A 20,426-nucleotide genomic window follows, 5' to 3' on the forward strand; every position below is an offset into this window, starting at 1 on the left:
AAAAAAGTCTACCAATATAAATTGTATTTTAAATAGGGTAGTCATTCTTCCAGCTATCTTGCTAAGAGATTCTCCAGCTATGACCGACTCTTTGATTTCTACCGAAGTCATGTCTCAAAGAATTTTAAGTGATCCGATAAGAGTTAAGATTCATTTCTAAAAGTTTAATGAATCCCTCTTTGTTAAGATCAAGTGTGCCTCCTGCAATTCTCAGAGTAGATGTCCAATAATCTATGAGATCTTCTCTATTTTTTTAAGTCCAGTACACCTAGGTTAAGCATAACCCCATAAGGATGTATATGTTCTAAAACAGATTTCTCATAAGGTGTTTGGTGCAAGGAAATTTGACTTCTTCTCGACCTTATTACCGCTAGATGTGATTTTCCACCAGTATGAAAGTCGTTGGGATTCTCGCATATTTATAATTTTAGATCCATATTTTTCTTGGTGGTTCCTGAGAGATGATCAGGTTATGTTGGGTTATTTACCCCAGTTGTTTTCATTTTTAGATCTACAACCTTGAGATTTGCAAAAGATTCTGTAAGGTCTTAGAGATTCTCTCGAGACCAATTCTTTCTAAAATTGTATCAGATTAATTTTTTTTCCAGAGACTGTTTTAATTAGATTGATAATTTTTTCTTCTTAAGTTACATGTTTTGGCATCACTTTGGCTTTTCCTCTTTGGTGTAACAAGGGTTCAGTACCAAAGAACGGTGATAACCTTCCTTCTGAAATCTTTCTACTAGAACTTGGTTGATGCTCTAGTTTTTAAATTCTTGTTTGAATATCCTTTAATATTCCAAGAATTTATTCCTGGGTTTCAAAGATTTTCTCCACATTTTGTGATACATAATACAACATATTACCATAATTCTGTATTGTTTTTTGAAGTTCTCTAATGTCTACGGAGAGTTTAGAGGAATCCAGTACTATTTCTAGGAACCTATTATTTTGAATCATAAGTTTACTTTATGACTCTGATAAGTTCTCTTTTATTCTTGATATTTTATCTTAGTTAGATCTTCCTGTTTCAGATATTCCAAAGTTTTGGAATAAATCCTGCAAATAATTAATCTCGAACCTGAGTTCAGATTCATGTTATTTTTCAGAAAATTCTCCTACTCAAACATTTAATTACTCAGTAATAATAGCTTTGCATGTTTGAAATAGTTTCACCTCGTCTTTGATACTATTTACGACTCAATAAAATCAATCATTAAAATCAACACATACAAATTTATTTTTGTCATTTTTATTATGTTAAGGAGTTTAAACAAATTTTTTTGGGTGTAAAAAATTAGAATATTTAGGTTTGAGTTTAGGGATTTATCTCTAATTTGACAAAAACTTGTGTGAGACGATCTAACGAGTCGTATTTGTGAGACAGATCTTTTATTTGAGTCATCCACTGTTTGAATCCACAGTTAAGAGATGCGATGATTGTTCATTATCAAACCAAAAAAAAATAAATAACGTGAGATTATTTTACGATTCAATTTAATGAAATGAATATTCAATCTGATCTAATTCATGAAAAAAATATTATATTTTATAATAAAAATATTATTATTTTTATTTTAAATATAGATCGAATTGATACGTCTCACGAAAATAGATCTATAAAGCAGTCAAACTCACTCATGTGAAAACGAGCCAAATAATTTTTAAAGGCGAAATCTTGTATGAGACGGTCTCACATGTCGTATTTTGTGAGACAGATTTCTTATTTGAGTTATCAATGAAAAAATATTACTTTTTATACTACGAGTATTATTTTTTATTGTGAATATCGGTAGAGTTGACTCGTTTCACAGATAAAGATTAGTGAGACCGTCTCACAAAAGAATTACTTTTTTTTTTTTTTTTGAAAAACAAATACAAGTGAAATGGTAGTCAATTATAAAAATTTAAAGATTATTTATGCATTAAAACAGAAATCACGAAATTCTCAAAAATAGTTATAAATCAATTATTGTAAAATTCTGTTTTAGTAAATTTTAGACTCATACCATCTACAAATAAAATATTTCTTTATTTTTATTTATACTTTCAAATATTTAAACAATCATATTACTCCTATAATAAAAGTAAATATATAATAATAAATACTATATATTTAAATAATTATTCTATTAATTATTAGAAAAAAATTTCTAATTTTTTTTTTTATTTTAATATAGATTTTTTTAAATAAAATTTATTTAATGTTAAAAGAATTAATTTTTTTTAAATATTTTTGAGAAAAAGAAAACAAGAGACCCAAAATCCAAAATATATCCAGCCTCGCCATCATCATCTTCTTCCGCACTTGTGCTGCGGATAGATAACTCGAACATGGATTGGCAATCAAATTCTGTCGAAATTGCTCTTTTCCTGCTTCCATTTCGGGTAGTTAGTAATCCGTTGTATTTGGTGGGTTATCAATTCTCCATATAAAGTTTTGCTTCGGAGCTTCTGCGACCAGAGGAGCTGGTTTTAGTTTTTTTAATGGGACGTGATTTCGCGTCTCTACCGATGCTCAACCATCCCTCTAATGTTATCAGGGGTGTTCTTTTAACTGCTCATCGATTTCCCAGAAGATGTTCAACGCAATGCCCGAGTAAAAAGAATCGCGTTTCTTGGTTTTGCTCCCGCTCTTCCCTCGGTGCTTCCGCTGTAAGAACTACGGAAATTATCGATGGCGGGTTTAGTTGTGAAAGAAACCGGAAAAGATTTGTACTTGTCAATGGGTTTAAAGAACAGCAGACTCCTTTTATGGAGCGTTCAGCTGATCGGGCTATAAGTTTGAGCTGCTTTTCTGGGAGAGATGTTAAAGCTAGGCTTATATGGTATTCTGAAATGCTGAGAAATTGCTCGAACGAGTTGTGTTTGGCTGGCGGTAAAGCGATTCATGGCCGTATCGTTAGGTGCGAGACCAAGCCTGATGTGCATTTATGGATTTCTTTGATTAATTTCTACGCAAAATGTGGGGCTTTGGAGGTTTCAAGAAATGTCTTTGAGCAAATGCCAACGAAAGAAGTTGTATCTTGGACGGCTTTGATCTCAGGGTTTGTAGCTCGAGGGTATGGTGTGGAAAGTGTTGAGCTGTTCTGTGAGATGAGGAGGGAGGATGTGAGACCCAATGAGTTTACTTTGGCGACAGTTTTGAAGGGTTGTTCAATGATTTCTGATTTGGAGCTTGGGAAACAGTTGCATGCAGAAGTGGTTAAAATTGGCAGGCTTTCAGATGTTTTTGTTGGTTCCATTTTAATTGATCTTTACGCCAAATGTGGGGAGATGGAATATGCAGATGATGTTTTCAGTTTGATGCCAGAGAAAAATGCTGTGTCGTGGAATGCTTTGCTTAACGGTTATGCACAGGCAGGACATGGAGAGGCAGTTTTACAATTGTTTTGCGAAATGTCAGAGCTAGAAATGAGGTTTAGTAATCACACACTGTCAATAATTTTGAAGGGAGTTGCCTGTTCCAGTAATTTTAGAGGTGGACGTGCCATCCATTCAATGGTGATCAAGGTTGGGGGTGAGCTCGATGATTTTGTCAGTTGTAGCCTGGTTAATATGTACTCAAAAAGTGGTTTGGTAAATGATGCCCTTAAAGTGTTCAAGGGGATCAAAGATCCTGATATAGTCGCTTGGAGTTCTATTATCGGTGTCCTCGATCAACAAGGTCAAAAGGAAGAAGCAGCCAAATTGTTCTGCTTGATGAGGCATTCTGGTGTGAGGCCCAATCAGTTCACCTTTGCCAGTATTATCAGTGCGGCCACTGATTTGGGTGACCTAAAATATGGTAAAAGCATTCATGCTTGTGCTCACAAATTTGGTTTTGATTATGATGATTTGGTCAGTAATGCATTGATTTCTATGTATATGAAATTTCGATCAATTTATGATGGGTATGATATTTTTAACAGAATGACGAAATGGGATGTAGTTTCTTGGAATGCCCTTTTATCTGGATTCCATGATGAGAAAACTTCTGATCAAGGACACAGAATTTTCAAGCAGATGCTTACAGAAGGTTACAGGCCTAACCTGTACTCATTCATTAGCACTCTGAGGTCTTGTTCTAGCCTCTTGAATATTGAATTCGGGAAACAAGTGCACTCGCTCGTAATTAAAGAGAGTTTTGATGATGATGCATATGTGGGAACTGCTTTAATTGACATGTATGGCAAGTGCGGTTGCATGGAAGATGTTGAAGTTATTTTTAATAGATTAAATGAGAAAGACGTCTTCACCTGGACCGTGTTAATTTCCGGTTATTCACAGACCAATCAAGCTGAAAAAAGTGTCCAATGCTTCAATCAGATGCGGAGAGATGGTTTTACTCCAAATGAATTCACACTTGCTAGTTGTTTGAATGGCTCGTCTGAGATTGCAAGCCTTGAGATTGGCCGACAATTACACTCTCTCACCGTTAAGGCTGGTCAGTCAGATGACATGTTTGTAGCAAGTGCATTGATTGATATGTATGGGAAATGTGGGCATATTGATGCCGCTGAGTCATTGTTTAATGACACTCAGTTAGATGACACCGTTATATGGAACACAATTATATGTGCATATTCTCAGCATGGACAGGACGATAAGGCTCTTCAAGCATTCAGGAGAATGATGAAGGAAAATGTGTTGCCTGATGTGGTCACTTTTGTTGGAATCCTTGCAGCATGCAGCCACTTGGGTTTGGTTGAAGAAGGGAAAAAACATTTTTACTCCATGAGAGAATTGTTTGGAACATCTCCGTGTATTGAACATTATGCTTGTATGGTGGATATGTTTGGTAGAGCAGGAAAATTCGATGAAGTTGAAAACCTCGTTGATGGCATGGAACTAACACCAAATGCTTTGATCTGGGAGAACGTTCTTGGGGCATGTAGAGCTCATGGAAATGTTAAATTAGGTGAAAGAGCTGCTGAGAAACTTTTTCAAATTGATCCAGAAACAGGTTCAAACTACATCTTGCTATCTAATATTTACGCTAGTAGAAGAATGTGGGATGACGTGTCGCGTATTCGGGCATCCATGTCCAGTAAGGGCATTAAAAAAGAACCTGGGTGCAGCTGGGTAGAGATTGATGCTCAAGTTCATGTTTTCTTATCTCAAGATGCGACACATCCATGTGTACTGGATATCCATCAGAAGTTAGAAGAGTTGGGACAGAGGCTTGCTGTGGCAGGCTATGTACCAAACACGGATTATGTACTTCATAATGTGCCAGACAATGAAAAAAGAGAGAACCTTTTTCATCATAGTGAAAGGTTGGCTTTGGGTTTTGCTCTTACAAGAGAGCTCAAAAGCGGAAAAATTAGAATATTCAAAAATCTTCGCATATGTGGAGACTGCCATGAATATATGAAGTTTGCCTCGAGGATCATAAATAAAGAAATCGCTGTTCGTGATACCAGACGCTTCCACTACTTCCGCAATGGTTTTTGTTCATGTAAAGATTATTGGTAACTTTATAAACAGTAAGATTCACTTGCTACTAAAGTCAAGAAGTATTGAGTCAAAGTGACAGATTGGGTTTTGCCAATATCAGATCGTCCTCTCGGAAGTACGGATAATCCAGGTCTCATTACACCCTTTAATTATTTTTGTTGTTCTTCAAAAATGGGCTAATGCACAGTCATCATTTTCTGTTAAGTTGATTTCGATTTACATAAAGACTTAGTAAATTTCCATATTGGTGTTGGTTATCTTATTTATAGTCGTCTCTATGTCTTTTATATGTGCAGATGAACTGCTATTGTTTGTGAGATAATTCGATAATTCTTGCTTATTATCTCTGGAAGGGGAAGTGCGCACATTTTGATGATCGTGTGCCAGGTACAAAGTTTATTGTTTATGAAATTTTACAGCGGACCCTAAATTTATTGTTATATATGCTGAAGGTTTTTCTCTGGAATTGACTGCATTTGGTTGCTCTGCTAGAGTCTCCCGGTCAGCTATTACAACTTTGCTTGTGTTTCTCGCAGATTGCTTCAACTTTGGGTATCACCCATTGATTCAATCATATTTATCTCCATGTGGTAAGACTTCTGTTAGAATGTTGAGTTAAATTAGAACACAGATTATTTTTACTACTAACTGATATCTGAACGATGAAAATGAGTTGATTGATATATAATTTACTTGAAAATGAAATAAGACTCATTTTGGTATATGAACTTCTAGTTAATTGTCAAATTCATTCATTATCCACTGAAAATTTCTCAGACCTTTTGTTTACTTGAAATTCATTAAATTTCATTTCTCAAGTCATTTTTATTGTTCATATTTCTTTTCTTATCTTTTTTAGTTACCCCATCGATGGAATTTGAGTTTATTTTAATTTGTTGGTTATGCTAGGGCAATGAGTGGCTCCGTTCCTTTTGAGCAGGCATTGGCTTCCTGATTATCTCTTTTCACTCCGGCACTCTCTCAGGTGAAAGATTTCCTTGAGAAGAGACCTCCAAAGTACAACCTGGCATGCCGTTTTCTTTTTCTTTTATAGTCATTTTTGGATCATCTTGAAGAAGATGTGATAGGTTTGAAATGACTGCTTATTTTACATGCATTGGAGCGAGGAATGTTGGATTGTTACGTATGCGCTTCTCGTTTGTCAATACGTTAGAGGCAAATAGAATTTATATGTGCTGTATACCTCAAAACAACCATCTAGTTTCATGACAAGAAGAATAAATGACATATTTCTCAACCAAAGTATTGATGCTTGTGATTGTTTAGACTTTCTCCTGGAATTGATGTCATTTGATTACCCGTGTGTTTTGTGTTCGATGCGAGTTTTTTTAGTAGACCGTGAAGTGAGTAATTGGTTTTGAAATTTTCACTAGCAGTTTGTGATAGTGCTGAAAGTTGGATTCAGTTTGAGGAGAAGGGACACTATAATTGAATAGAGGCTGATAACTGCGGTATATTTTGCAGCTGAGCAGGACTTGACTTGTTTACCTGAAAAACGTTTAGACTAGTAAAGCACAAGAAGATGGAACTTAATGTTAGCCATTTGGACAGGTCTGTCAAAATCAGACACGATCCACCAACCCGACACGGTTCAACTCGAAAAAAATCAGGTTTGGGTTTTTTGGGTTCGGGTCAGATCGGGTTGGGCCTGATAGCTGACCCGAAAAAATGATCGGGTTGGGTTCGAAAATTTTATTTTATTTTTAAAAAATATAATTAATAAAATATTACTTATATTTTTATATATTGTATGTCTGAAAAAATATTTATTGTATATTTATATCATATATTTTCATAATTTAATATTTATTTTGAACATTTTTTATTTTTTAAATAATTGTTTATTTGATTTAGTAAATATACTGTATTTTTCTACAATTAGACTTTCAAATTTAAATCATATATATGATGGAGATTTTGTTATTTATGTGTTAAAATTTAAATATTATTATTATTATTATTGTTGAATTTTATTTAATTTTCTTTAAAAAATTCAAAATCGGGTTTTGATGGGTTGATCGGGTTCAGGTTCGGGTTGAGAGTTTTCGAGATGGGTTCGGGTTGAGCAATTTTTGAATAATATTACTGTTCAACCTGACTTAACCCACCTGACCTACCCAAATTGACACCCCTATATTTGGATATTGTGTCTTCTGCTGGCACATTCACTTATTACTTTAATCCTTGACTTACATTGCTATAAGGTTAGGGAGACAATATTTTGGGATGGATATTGGCTCGTGATTATTATTATTATTAGTATATCGATGCACGTCTTGTACAATAGTTTTTTATAATTAATTTGGATTATATTTAAATTAAGATCAAAATATAATTATAAAAAATAATGATGAACTACATTATAATTTTGATATATTAATTAAAAACATAAATAGAAAACAGAAAGCCAAGTAGAAACTCAACTTATAATTTGTTGCTTAGAATTTAAAGACTCTATCAACTTAGCTATATTTGAATTACATTAAAAGTTTAATACTCTATTAATATATATAATTATTAAAACAGATCATGACATCAAAAGTTAATTACTCTAAATGTCTCAAGTTTAATAATATATCTTATTCCGCTTCAGGTCACTTGTCCTAGTTGGCCTCTTTTTTTGGGGAGAGACTTGACACAATTAGGATTATGAAAATTTCGGCTAAACTGAATTAATCAATCGATCTAATTCGTAAACTTGATTCGGATACTTCGACAAATAGGTTCTAATTTTCAGAAAAATTGAACAAATTGGTTAGTTTGGTTACGGTTTTGAAAATTTTAAAATCTATTAACCCATATTTTAAATAATATTTTAATATTTGTAATATATGATTTTGATCTGTTATTAAAAAAAAAACATATGGGACCACAATGAACTTTAACCAAAAGCTAAGCACCACGATGCAAAATATCATCTTTTAGGGGCCCACGGGCGTCTCAAAACGACGCCGTTTTTGTCACAGATCCAACGACGTCGTATGAGTCTGAATAAAATTCCTCCACTCGACAGTCCCATCGCCCACCGATCTGAATCACCACCATTTCTGAGCGATACAGAAAACCCTAAAAGCTCACCTTCTTTGATCGAATAATCAGGAGGGAATTTACTGGATCGGATCGAAACGAAGTAGCAATGGCTATGGCTGCGCTTAGACGCGAGGGGAGGCGTTTCGCCGTTCCTCTTATCTCTCCTCTCCGCTCTTCTCTTGCTCCTTCTGAATACGAGACCATGTATGTTATGTATTTAAATGCATTGTAGTTTTTTAGTGTTGGGATTTATCTTGTGATTTATGTATATGAATTCCTTCGTGGCGTTTTGCTTATTTGTATTTCAATGGATTCTGTGGTCTACGCGTGGAACTTGCTATTCATCTAATCGAAATAAATGGAAATTTTTGATTTCTTGTTTCATTGTTACATTTCTTTCGAAGAGTGGCCCTTTCCCTTTTATTCGATCTGCTTTCTCGAAGGTTTATGCAATTTTTTAGCCATTTGGGAAAAGCTTGTGTGTAAAAGCAGAAAATTATTTAGCATTGTGATTTGATATTCCAGTTTTGCTTGTCAGTCAATTGAACCAGTAAATAAGGACCATCGATAACTTATTCTTGATGGTGATTACCAAAATTTAGACCATGTCAAGAATGTATGAGCTAAAGAGCCTGTTTGGTTTTAGTAGTTTTTTTGTGCATAAAAGCACTTTTATCAGTCAGAAAATGTGTTTGGATGCATATCATTGAAATGATTTTTAATTCATGAATTGATATATATTTTTCTATTATACTCATATTGATGTAATCTATAAATATAAATAATTTAAATAAAGCATTAAATTTATAAATCATTACAATATCCTCACATTGAAAATCTAAAAAACATAAAAATAATTGTTAATTTCACATTCCATTGGCTATAAGTTATTTATATTATCTCTCACTTCTTTCATTTGTCTACTGTTGTCTTGTGTTGGCTCATGTCATCTTGTACCTCTATTATAGATATAATCATTTTCACCATCTTGTTCGATTTCTTGTAAATCATCAATATTTTTCAGTTGTTCAAGAATATCTCAAGTCGCATCATACCCTCTTATGAATTGCGCAAAGCAAAACACGCTACTATATTTTTGAATTGAGTGTACAAAGAAAATGTCGGCATATTTTTTAATATCTTTTATTGTGCCTTGCACAGTCCAAATGTTCTTTCAACCGTCCTTAAACTTGAATGATAATAATTAAATACTTCGATCTGAACTTTGGAGTCAATTGAAATTGAGGCAAATGATATCTAGTATCTTTATACGGCTCTTTAAATAATTTGAAAGTAGGATAACCAACATCAACTAAATAATACTTACCTGCAAAAAATAGGAGTTAAGGTATAAATATTGATTTGAACAATTTAAAAGCGTAAGATATATTAGTACGAAACCTTCAGGTTGGAGTGGAAAATGTTATTTTTCGCTATGCATAGCCTCTTTAAAAATTTTGCAGAACCTTCACAACCAGTCCATACAAAAGTGAAGCACATGTCGAAGTCGCATACAACCATAACATTTGTTGAAGTAAACCCTTTTCTTCCAATGAAATCTATTTGCTTGCTAGGAGGAACACGAATGCATATACATGTACCATCAATAGCCCTTGTACAATCTTTGAAATGAGGCCGATATCTTTTATCATTCTTAATATGGCTACGAGCATGTGTAAATTTAGGATTGACTGGTTTGATGATATCTCTCGGCAACTTCCATATGGACTCTAAAACGCTGTGAAATTGTTTTGAAACAGTTTCTCATGTGTGTTAAAAACGCTCTTGAACATTTCTAACTGAAGCAGGTTGACCCATCATCTACAAAAATAACTCAACCTTTTCATAGATATCAACTCTTCTTGTTGGCTGTAAGCTATGTTTTTTAGTAGATCATATCATAATTTATAAAACACATGTTTCCTCATTCCAAACATTTCAAAACATCGTGTCTCATTGCCATTCAATATCTACGTCACCCATTGATACCCTCATAGCCACGATGTCGTACACTCTTCTTATATATTTCAAAACATAATTAGTAACATCACACAATGATAACAAAAACCATTCTTTTGTCAGAGACATGTGTATTTCTAATATAATCAACAGAACGATCTAAATAACTTGATGCATCAGAGTCATCCGATACATTTGAATCTGAACTCTCAGACATCCTGTGAAAATATATAAATAAAGATAAAGATAGGACATATAACTATAAACAATAAATGTTTTAGATTCTTACATGAAAAAAATGTAAAGATTTACGAAATAAGTAACTCCTCAATAAAGAAAATCAAGTTGAAATATTCAAATAATTTGCGTAAAACAGGACTCATGTCAATAGCGATTCAAATCATCTTTAGTGAAAGTAGATGCCCAACCAAGCTGCAGTTTCGCGTCATTCAATCCTATATTGTTTGTCTATTTTGCGTTTTACCCAAAACTCTAGTAACTATGAAGAATTACTCACTACAACCACCATACCAGGCAAATTACGTAGAACCTCTAAGCAATTTTTAATGCTACGTGGATCACCCTTTGGTGTTTCATGTATAGAGTTTTGAGTCTCAAATTCTTGGAGCTCACAGTCAAGTTGAGTTTGCCTTGCTGTTTCATGGAAATAATTATACTTCATGTGACAGTGACACATATGTTTGCAGCACATGAAACACAATTAAAGCTTGCACTTGAACACATATTTTTGCAGCACATAAAACACAATTTTCTCTGCTTTTCAATTTTTTGCGCTTGCCTTTCTGTTTCATGTGCTGCAAAAATATGTGTTCAAGTGCAAGCCTTTTAGACTGGATCAATGGCTTTTGTATGTATTTTTTTATGACCATTGGTATTACACGGTTACACCTGTGCATAGCCAATGAATTGGCTAATTGGCATTCATGGAGGAAAATTTCAGCAACTTTTGCTACGAAGTTCCTCTATTAAATATTAAATCTTTATTAAATTTGACAGAATTGGTCTTCAATGTGCCAAGTTTTTGTATAATGTTGTAGTGAGAGGTGTTGGTCTAATCCACGACTCATGTCCTTTCTTTTCTTTTCTTTTTTGTATGAATGATGTGGACTCGTGCCAACCCCTGTCCAGGCACAACAATGTTTAATACAAAAATTATGGAGAGGCAAATAAAAATTAGCATGGCGCTACATATGTATGAAACCAAAATGACCCCCATCCCGCCTCAGATAGATAAAAATGATAGTTGGGTGGATTATTCTTTCTCTCTCTTACTTTCAGATCTTTATATATTAATCATGTAATTCCTAAAATATCTTTAATGGTGTAAATTTTATTTGTTATTACTAATATCATTCTAGAAATTTTAATTAACTGTAAATTTTCCTTACAAACCTAGTGTATAAATTAATTTTATTTTTTAAAAATAAAACTAGGAATTATTAAAGTAGTTTTTGTGATTATAGTTTTTGCATGATATTTTCTTGCTACGCTCAAATTGTATATTTAAATAGTTGTAATAATCAAGCTGAAGAGCAATAAAATATAAGTTGAGAAGGTAGTTAGAAAAACGATGCTTTTAGGCCGTATCCTTGCAAATGAGCAATCCAAAAAAAAAAACTCAAAAAACCATAAGTATGATTTTGAAACAATTTAGTTATACTTAAATTTCTTTGCATCTAAATCAATCAGTATATGTTGACAGGGAGCAGGCTGTTTTGGGGGTTCGTTCAGTTTCAACTCAAATTGGTATGTTCTTGCATTTAATGCTTATTTTATCATCTTTTTACCTCAAATTTGAACCATTCTGTTTGTTAATCTTCGAAAACTTTAGATGAAATGTTTTTGTGATTATGTAAATATTGCAGTTCGCAACCGAATGAAGAGTGTTAAAAATATTCAAAAAATCACCAAGGCAATGAAGATGGTTGCAGCTTCAAAGCTCCGAGCTGTTCAAACGAGAGCTGAAAAGTCACGTGGCCTATGGCAGCCATTCACTGCTTTGCTTGGTGACACTCCAAGTAAATACAAAATAATTTTATATCTCAAATTTACCAAGTGTTTTGTCTGTTGTTTCTGTTGATTTTCTGTTTAAATGTTTTTTATTCATGGCAACATTTACTGTCTGCTGGAAGTATGCCATTCATAACATGAATTGTCTTTTTGCTGGTGCGACATGATTATTTAACTTTGGAGTTGTATCTGAATTCGAACTCTGTAGTGGATCTGTGATAAACGTAGAGTTTAGTGGTGATATAGATATGAAGGTGTATGAGATGAATATTTCTTTGCATTGGCCATGAAAGCAAGTTCAGCTTGTGAATTATTTTTCTGAACTTTGATTGCAGACAGTTTTTCATTCCCTTGTTAATTATACCGTACCTTTCCATTAATTCAGGGCTTTTTGGTATTGCACATCTCTTATATTGAATAAAAAGGGAGCTTTTGACTGCGGGCAGCATTGTACACACAATTTTTCAGTCCTTTAATCGTCAAATTTGTTATTGTAATGTTTGTAATATATAAATGGAAATGCGACCCAGGAATATGAAATTGAATTAATCTCCGTGTCTCGCATTCTGTGTTATTACTTTTAGTGGATGGAGGGGTGGTTGTTTCGTTGGGTGGGGATGCTGGTACTTTCCCAAAATATTACGGTTTCCTACTGACTCTAAATTGAAGCAAATCAAAATAATACTTAATCCCTTCTGTATCTCTATTATGGTTTTGTTCTTGTTCCACAACAGAATGTTGGACATTGCATTGTCCATTTTCGTTTATATGATTAACTTTTTCTTTGACTACTGTGTTGGGTGGTATTATCAATTATGTTCTTTATTCTGCCAAGACTAATACTCTTTTAGTACTTACTGTCCATGTGTTTCAATCATCAGATGTTGATGTCAAGAAGAATGTTATTGTGACAATATCTTCTGACAAAGGTCTTTGTGGTGGAATCAATTCTACCTCTGTCAAAATAAGCAGGGGCCTTTATAAGATAAATTCAGGCACGTAAGAATGTTTTCATATTTCTTTCCCCCTTGTCATTAGTGGGCATATGGATCATTAGCATCTTGATATTTTGGACCACAGGTCCTGAAAAGGAAAGTAAATATGTTATTTTGGGAGAAAAGGCTAAGGCCCAACTTGTGCGTGATTCAAAGAAAGATATTGAGCTGTCAATAACTGAGTTGCAGAAAAATCCACTGAACTATACTCAGGTAGTATTTCTGGCCTTTTCTATGAGTACAGTTTCAGTGATTGTTCTTTGTAATTTAGGCTTTCAAATTAGTCAAAAAATAAGCCTCGTAGAGTTTTTCTAGCTCACTTTCCTTATTTGAATTCAGCTACTCTTGTTCCTTGCTTTCATTAGCTTAGAAAAACTCTGTATTGATGTAGTCAATAATATCTTGTCATGAATGCTATCTGAACTCCACCAAATCCACTTTGATTTATGTTTGGTTAAAACCAGTCGTTCAAACTATTATTACATGATATAAACAGATCTCGAGTATTTTTTGCCTAAATTCAAAAGTACACCTTCACATTCTATAGACGTGTGAGAGAATTTTTACTTATGGCAGATGTGCCATCTCTGATAGTTTACGGGCCATTATAATGAAGTAGTTATTGTTGCTAGTTTTATTCAATGCAATACTGATAATTTTTTTGTTGTTTGAAACATTTTAATGCTCTTTAGGCAGTTATCTGGATTAGCTCAGTCATATTTCTATTGATTTTTGGATGTCTGTATGGATTTTGATTTTGCTAACCTAGTTTTCTTAGATCTGGATTTTCAGTATCTCTTCATAATCCAGCAGAAATTTTAGATAGTAGGAACAACCTTGTCGATCTGTGATTGTTACAGAAAATGTAAATGCATTAAAAGGAGCAGTTTTCTTCCTGAACTGTTATGTCTTCTGATTTTGTAAGTTCTATCGATTGCAGGTTGCTATGCTTGCAGACGATATCCTGAAGAATGTTGAGTACGATGCTTTGAGAATTGTTTTCAATAAGTTCCATTCAGTTGTATCCTTTCTGCCAACAACTGCAACTGTATTATCTCCCGAGGTCAGCATCGCATCAGCTTCATATATTGGCATGATGCCATCTCTGTGTGTCATAAGCAATGAATGTTATTGTAATACGAAGTTCTTATAGGTTGTGGAGAGAGAAGCTGAAGCTGGGGGAAAACTTGGGGAATTGGATTCTTATGAGATTGAAGGTGGCGAAACAAAGTCAGAAGTGCTTCAAAATCTTTCCGAATTCCAGTTTTCTTGTGTAGGTTTACCTTTCCATCAATAGTTCGTATCTCCGGTGTTAACTTCGACTGGTGTGCTTAGGTTTCTTGTGTAGGTCTACCTTTCTAATCAATAATTCAAATATCTCCAGTGTTAACTTCGACTGGTGTGTCTATGTTTAGGATCAATTATTCGTATGATTTGCATTATAAAGATGGTTAATGATTTCGTCAGGTCATGTTCAATGCGCTATTAGAGAATGCTTGCAGTGAGCAAGGTGCTAGAATGTCTGCTATGGATAGCTCTAGCCGAAATGCAGGAGAGATGCTTGATCGTCTCACTCTTACTTATAACAGGTTTCTCCAATTTCTCACCGACGTAGACCATTTTTTTGTGCACGCAGATGCATTTTCTTTCTATGATCTGCATATCCATGTACTTCTACGTCATTGTTGTGTTTTTGGACAATCTTACTAAATATTGTCAAGTTCACCAAATTTGACCGAATCAGAAATGAGTATATGGGATAAAAGTTTGGGGTCAAATTGACTGAAGATAGTATAGGATTAAATGTTTTAATATGTTTGGGAACTGCCGGAAATACAAGGATACGGAAATTGTAAAGTTTAATACAAGAGATGGGCCGGGTAATTAGCTGACTAGAAAGCTGTCATTTCAAACTTTGAGATTAAAGTTGTAAAGTGATAATGATCCCTGAATGTAAGATGATTCAGCATTAGATCTAGCCATGGTTTCAAGACATACTTTTGAGGCTCTATGGATGGTGGAATTAGAATTGAACCCTTAGACATGTTCGGTTCCGGTTCAATTATGATTCAAACTGAAGTTTATTTCTTTTTTTTAGGGAAAAATAATTACCGTCGCCACTCGGAAGGTCATCTTACTATTTGATAAATAATTATATTACAAGATAATATAATTATTTTATTTTCTACTATGAAAATAAATAAATAGAGGGGTTTGTAATTAATTAATATAAATCAAGTAGTTTGCACTGAATTAAGTGATCCATATGAATTTGGATTCTCAAAACTTGAGATGATTGTATAGTTTCAATTGCAGTTTTGGTTTCTTGTTTTTCTTAACCTCAACCAAGTTGTAGGTCATTGGAAATGGTTCCAGTTTTGAAATACTGTTCGAAGAGAACCATAGTCGGGTTTACCTTGGATGCTGAAAAAGCTTATACATACAATTTATTTTGTAACAAATTTCAAGACATTAACTTCAAATCGTTATTTGCTTACATTCTTAACTCGGTCGTTATGTTCACTCTCAGGACTCGTCAAGCATCTATCACTACTGAGCTGACTGAGATTATTTCTGGAGCATCAGCATTGGAGGGTTAATCCCACAACGTCTTCTGCCTCCTCATCAGATGACTGTCGAAATAAAAGTAATTCGAATATTATTTTATTTTCATACTCTTCAGCAACACACCCGCCGTTTGGAACTTATTTTTGGTTTTAATAATAATAACATTCTCCGTGGTTGACATTGTAATACGGGAAACAAACTTGTGTCGGCGGCGGTTGTTTTTCATGTTTTCCCTTTCTCTATACTACCAAAATGTCTGTTTCTGGCCTGCACAATGTGTTTGTGGCCTGTGTTTTACTAGTATGAGAAAGATATTCAACAAGGATTTGTTTATGGACGAGGATTTGTTTGATTGCTAAGTGGGAGTTTGATTTGAACATTTCCAAACTTCGATGTGTTTTTTTATATATAACAGTGTCTGACTAAATTATACGTTTTTTTAGGAATATTAAATTATACGTTGGTATACAATACTGTGGTAAGATTAGCTTGGTTGCAAAGTGGGAGCGATGATGGCCGTGAGGTAAAATTCGATTATTCCCTTCGGGGTGGGGGTGGGGGTGGGGGTGGGGGTGGGTTTAGATTTAGAAACATAGTTGGTAAATCTTTGAGGATGAAAAATATTTCCAAGAAATAGAAACAAAAAAATAACGGCACGTCTTTCACATTTTTTATATTTCTTTTCATTTGTTAAAAAATTATGTGACTTTTAACTTTAAAAAAAGTAGACATTTTCTGGTTTGATGATAATTTCTGGTATTACACAACTGACGAAAATATCATAACATCAGACACTTGAACATAAAAGTATGATTTAGAAAGACAACAATTGATTTAGTTCATAAAAGGAGTTTCATTGCATCTTCCAAGACTTCTCCACCGAAGAAAATAACCTCAAGCCTTCCTCAGCCCCTTCGATCAGCATAGTTCGCAGGAGTGTCATCATCGTCTCTGTAGTTTCCTTCCAATGGCTCATCTTGGCCGAAACCTTCATCACCGTGTCCAAACTGATTGTTTTGTTCAGTACCCAAAGTGTCACCAAAACTTTCCTGTCCAGAGCTCGCAAAATGGCTACCACCAGTATCACTGCTGACCCCAGCGCCTCCAGTAGCACCTAAGTTCCCACCATCACCCCCATAGCTCATATTCCCACCATCGTACTTGTCGATCCCTGAATTAAGATCCCCACCGCCACCATAACCACCACTCCCACGTCCATAATTTCCACCACCATAATTCCCCCCACCATAATTCCCCCCATAACCATCATTGTTATTATAGCCCCCACCATAGCCCCCACCACTGTAGCCACCACCATAACCACCACCACCCCCACGTGCCCTGTCATTTGCATAATCCACTCTTATCCTACGACCATGGAGTTCCTAAAGTGATGCCAAAATGGATGCCAATTATATGTAAATGAAACATATTTGACAAAAACACAAAAATTCTCCAGAGCAACTTGAGGAAAATGAATTAATATGAGGAAACAGAATTGCACAATGATAGCACCTGTTGGTCCAGGGCTTGGATAGCAGCAGATGCATCATCAACGGTTGCGTAAGTAACAAAGCCAAATCCTCTTGATTTACCAGTATCACGATCCACAATTACTCTAGCTGCAAGAAATACAGTTATCACCGGTGCATCGCTTCCAAACAAAGTATAAATGATTGAGTTTATAAAAACAAGCATGAAAAATAAACGAGTTCATTCCCTGATATAATTACTTAGAAGGTATAAAATGCCATACAAGTTGGTCAAACATTAAGTCAAGGATGCAGCCCAAGAAACAAGTATCTTATCCAAAAATCTAGTCCTCTCCACATATTTTGAGCGTGGAACACGATCATAATCATGGCCATGATTTAGGCTAGCACCTACGCAATTGGGGTCTAGGATATCTCTTTTTAATATTTTAAAGAAGCATGTTATAAGATTTAAATCTTCATCATGATGCTTGTTAGCTGAGTGACTATTTACCATCTGTTCATCCATAAAATAGAATCAACAAAGCTGTATGCAGAACCAGAAAGTTACAAGGATACAATTTGGATACAAGCTTGGTTCACTTCATCAAACACTCGAAGTGCAACGATTTAAATTCACAAAAAGTGAAGGCATAATAAAATTTAGGAATACAGAACCTTCAGCAACTTCTCCATACTTGCTGAAAGTCTCTGTCAGACTCATGTCATCAGTGCTGTACGAGAGTCCTGCAGAATAAAAACACAAGAGTGTGATACAAATTTGAAAAACCGAATCTAGCCTAGCTGACGGAGGTGGACCTCAAACCAAAATGTTATCGCACCTCCGATAAAGAGCTTCGAAGTTGCCATGCATCTAATAGCTTGAAAGATGGAAGGTCTGGAAGATGTGATTTCTTGATTGATACGCGAACTCAGAGTTTTCCCCAACATATTCCCAGCTTTTCTCAAGAAAGCCATTGCTCCAGCCTATAATTATACTCCTTAGATGACAAGGAATCTAACAACTAAACACAGATCTCCAGGAAAAAAAACAAAGAACATTGTGTTTAGGAAGACCATAAACAGGATGTTCTCAGTTCAGCCATGACGATTCAAGAAATGCAACATTTTCACCAGATACAAAACAAATCAAAACAATCTTTAAAAAAAAACCATCAAAACATGTATAAAACACAAAGATAGTAGAAAAATCAAATACAAATCACAAAAAAAATCAAGAAAAATGAAATTCGACAAAAACCAAGGTCCAAGAACATTATTAATCGGAAAAATAACTAGATTTCATCCACGCAAGATCACTGCTACTGCTGCTGCTGCTGCTGCTGCTGCAAGGTTTCGAGTATATAGGAAAAAAGATTAAAAATTTGTACCTTTTTTCCTTCTTCGTGCCGCTACTGGTTTAGCAGTGAACGAAAAACCCTAGAGAGAGGAAATGGCCGAGTCAAAGGGTTTATGGGGTTAGACAAAATGGGGAAATATGATGAAACGGTGAGAATGGATCCACACCGTTGGTTTGAGCTCAAGAGATCCAACGATGGACCATGTCTCAAAGTTTAATATAATTTAATTAATACATAAAAAAAATGTGAATCACAATAAAATTGCAATTTTTTTTTCCTTTATTTATTTTTTGTGTTTGAGTTTTTTTTTTTTTTTTCAATTTTGTAATATCTTTAATTGAAAAAGAAGAATAGTGCCATTTTCCAAAGAAAAATTCAATATTTTGAACATTAAAAATTAATTGAAATAGATACATTTTATTTAAAAAAATAAAATTTTTAAGTTTTTATATACAATTTTATTTAAGATTTTTTGTATTTTTTCTATCCAAGTAAATTATATGATTTAAAATTTAAAATTATATTAATCAACTTGTCAAAATCACTATAAAAATATGGCAAAAGTTTGTGTGTGGCGATCTCACGGGTTGTATTTTGTGAGATAGATATCTTATTTGAGTCATCAATGAAAAATATTATTTTGTATGCTAGGAATATTAATTTTTATTGTGAACATCAGTAGGGTTGACCCGTCTCACAGATAAAGATTCGTGAGACTATCTAACAAAAGAGACCTACCCTAAAATTCATGAAATTCCCACTTTTGGATAATTTCAATTAAAATGAATTTAAAGCTCTCTTTTTAAAAATATATATATATATATTTAAAGAATTTATTTGAACAAAAAAAATATAATTTGACTAAAAAAATCCATATTTAACATATTTTTCTCGAATCATATGATTTCATCAATATTATTTTTAAAAAAAATTAATGAAGATAATTTAATGCTCAATAAATTATAATCCCAAGAATTGGTCCAACAACGTTTCCTCTAAAACATTTGATTTGTCCCTAACATTATTGGTCCACAAGTCAAAAAGTCTGAAAATGGAGAGTCAAAAATATTATTAATTATTCGGTCACTCATTTAAAAAATAAATTTGTTTTCTTTCAAATATATAATATAATCAAGTTTTTTATATTAAAGAATATTTTTTTTTCTACTAATATATGTCAATTAACTAAGTATTTTAATACATGCAACTATTATTTTTATTGAATTAAATAAAGTTCGAGAAATAAGTTTGTTTGTAAATTTTGTTTTTCCAAATGAAATTTTTAATTTGTGTAGAAAAACAAACAAGTTTATATATTTAAGACAAGCATAATATATGTTTTATTTGTTTTCAGAAAGTATGGAAAAAAAATTGTGTAAGATTATTAGTATTATTATTATTATTAGAAATTTATCGAAAAAATTAACATAAGTTTTTTTTTTTTTTTGGAATGGTAAATATTTATATATATATATATATATACACACACACACACAATTTTTAAAAAATGTTAATTACTTATTAATTTATTTAAAACAAAAACGTGTCAA

At 33.6% G+C, this 20,426-nt stretch overlaps 3 protein-coding genes across 6 annotated transcripts; 2 read left to right on the forward strand and 1 right to left on the reverse strand.

Moving 5' to 3' along the window:
* Positions 1-2,251: 2,251 nt before the first annotated feature.
* On the forward strand, positions 2,252-6,761 carry LOC140819474 (pentatricopeptide repeat-containing protein At2g03880, mitochondrial-like). 3 transcript variants are annotated; one of them, XM_073179591.1, is made up of 4 exons: positions 2,252-5,569; positions 5,736-5,826; positions 5,892-6,029; positions 6,349-6,761. In XM_073179591.1, the coding sequence occupies exon 1, from the start codon at positions 2,488-2,490 to the stop codon at positions 5,455-5,457; it is 2,970 nt and encodes a 989-aa protein (XP_073035692.1). In that variant the 5' UTR covers positions 2,252-2,487; the 3' UTR covers positions 5,458-5,569; positions 5,736-5,826; positions 5,892-6,029; positions 6,349-6,761. The 3 variants fall into 3 exon arrangements, with proteins under 3 accessions (XP_073035692.1, XP_073035691.1, XP_073035690.1); XM_073179590.1 differs by having other exon boundaries at positions 5,932-6,029; XM_073179589.1 differs by having other exon boundaries at positions 5,976-6,029; positions 6,349-6,760.
* Positions 6,762-8,437: 1,676 nt separating this feature from the next.
* Positions 8,438-16,393, forward strand: LOC140819571 (ATP synthase subunit gamma, mitochondrial). Its single transcript, XM_073179709.1, has 9 exons — positions 8,438-8,694; positions 12,173-12,216; positions 12,336-12,488; positions 13,362-13,475; positions 13,561-13,688; positions 14,416-14,538; positions 14,629-14,748; positions 14,943-15,064; positions 16,006-16,393. The coding sequence occupies exons 1-9, from the start codon at positions 8,597-8,599 to the stop codon at positions 16,073-16,075; spliced, it is 972 nt and encodes a 323-aa protein (XP_073035810.1). The 5' UTR covers positions 8,438-8,596; the 3' UTR covers positions 16,076-16,393.
* Positions 16,394-16,811: 418 nt separating this feature from the next.
* Positions 16,812-19,047, reverse strand: LOC140820047 (uncharacterized). Of its 2 annotated transcripts, none has more exons than XM_073180359.1 (5): positions 18,907-19,047; positions 18,358-18,502; positions 18,194-18,262; positions 17,559-17,665; positions 16,812-17,428 (listed from the first exon to the last, which is right to left on the reverse strand). In XM_073180359.1, the coding sequence occupies exons 2-5, from the start codon at positions 18,491-18,493 to the stop codon at positions 16,949-16,951; spliced, it is 792 nt and encodes a 263-aa protein (XP_073036460.1). In that variant the 5' UTR covers positions 18,494-18,502; positions 18,907-19,047; the 3' UTR covers positions 16,812-16,948. The 2 variants fall into 2 exon arrangements, with proteins under 2 accessions (XP_073036460.1, XP_073036461.1); XM_073180360.1 differs by having other exon boundaries at positions 18,358-18,533; positions 18,907-19,038.
* Positions 19,048-20,426: the final 1,379 nt, after the last annotated feature.

This window comes from Primulina eburnea, chromosome 18, assembly GCF_022965805.1.
Source record: "Primulina eburnea isolate SZY01 chromosome 18, ASM2296580v1, whole genome shotgun sequence".
NCBI classification, from domain to species: domain Eukaryota; kingdom Viridiplantae; phylum Streptophyta; class Magnoliopsida; order Lamiales; family Gesneriaceae; genus Primulina; species Primulina eburnea.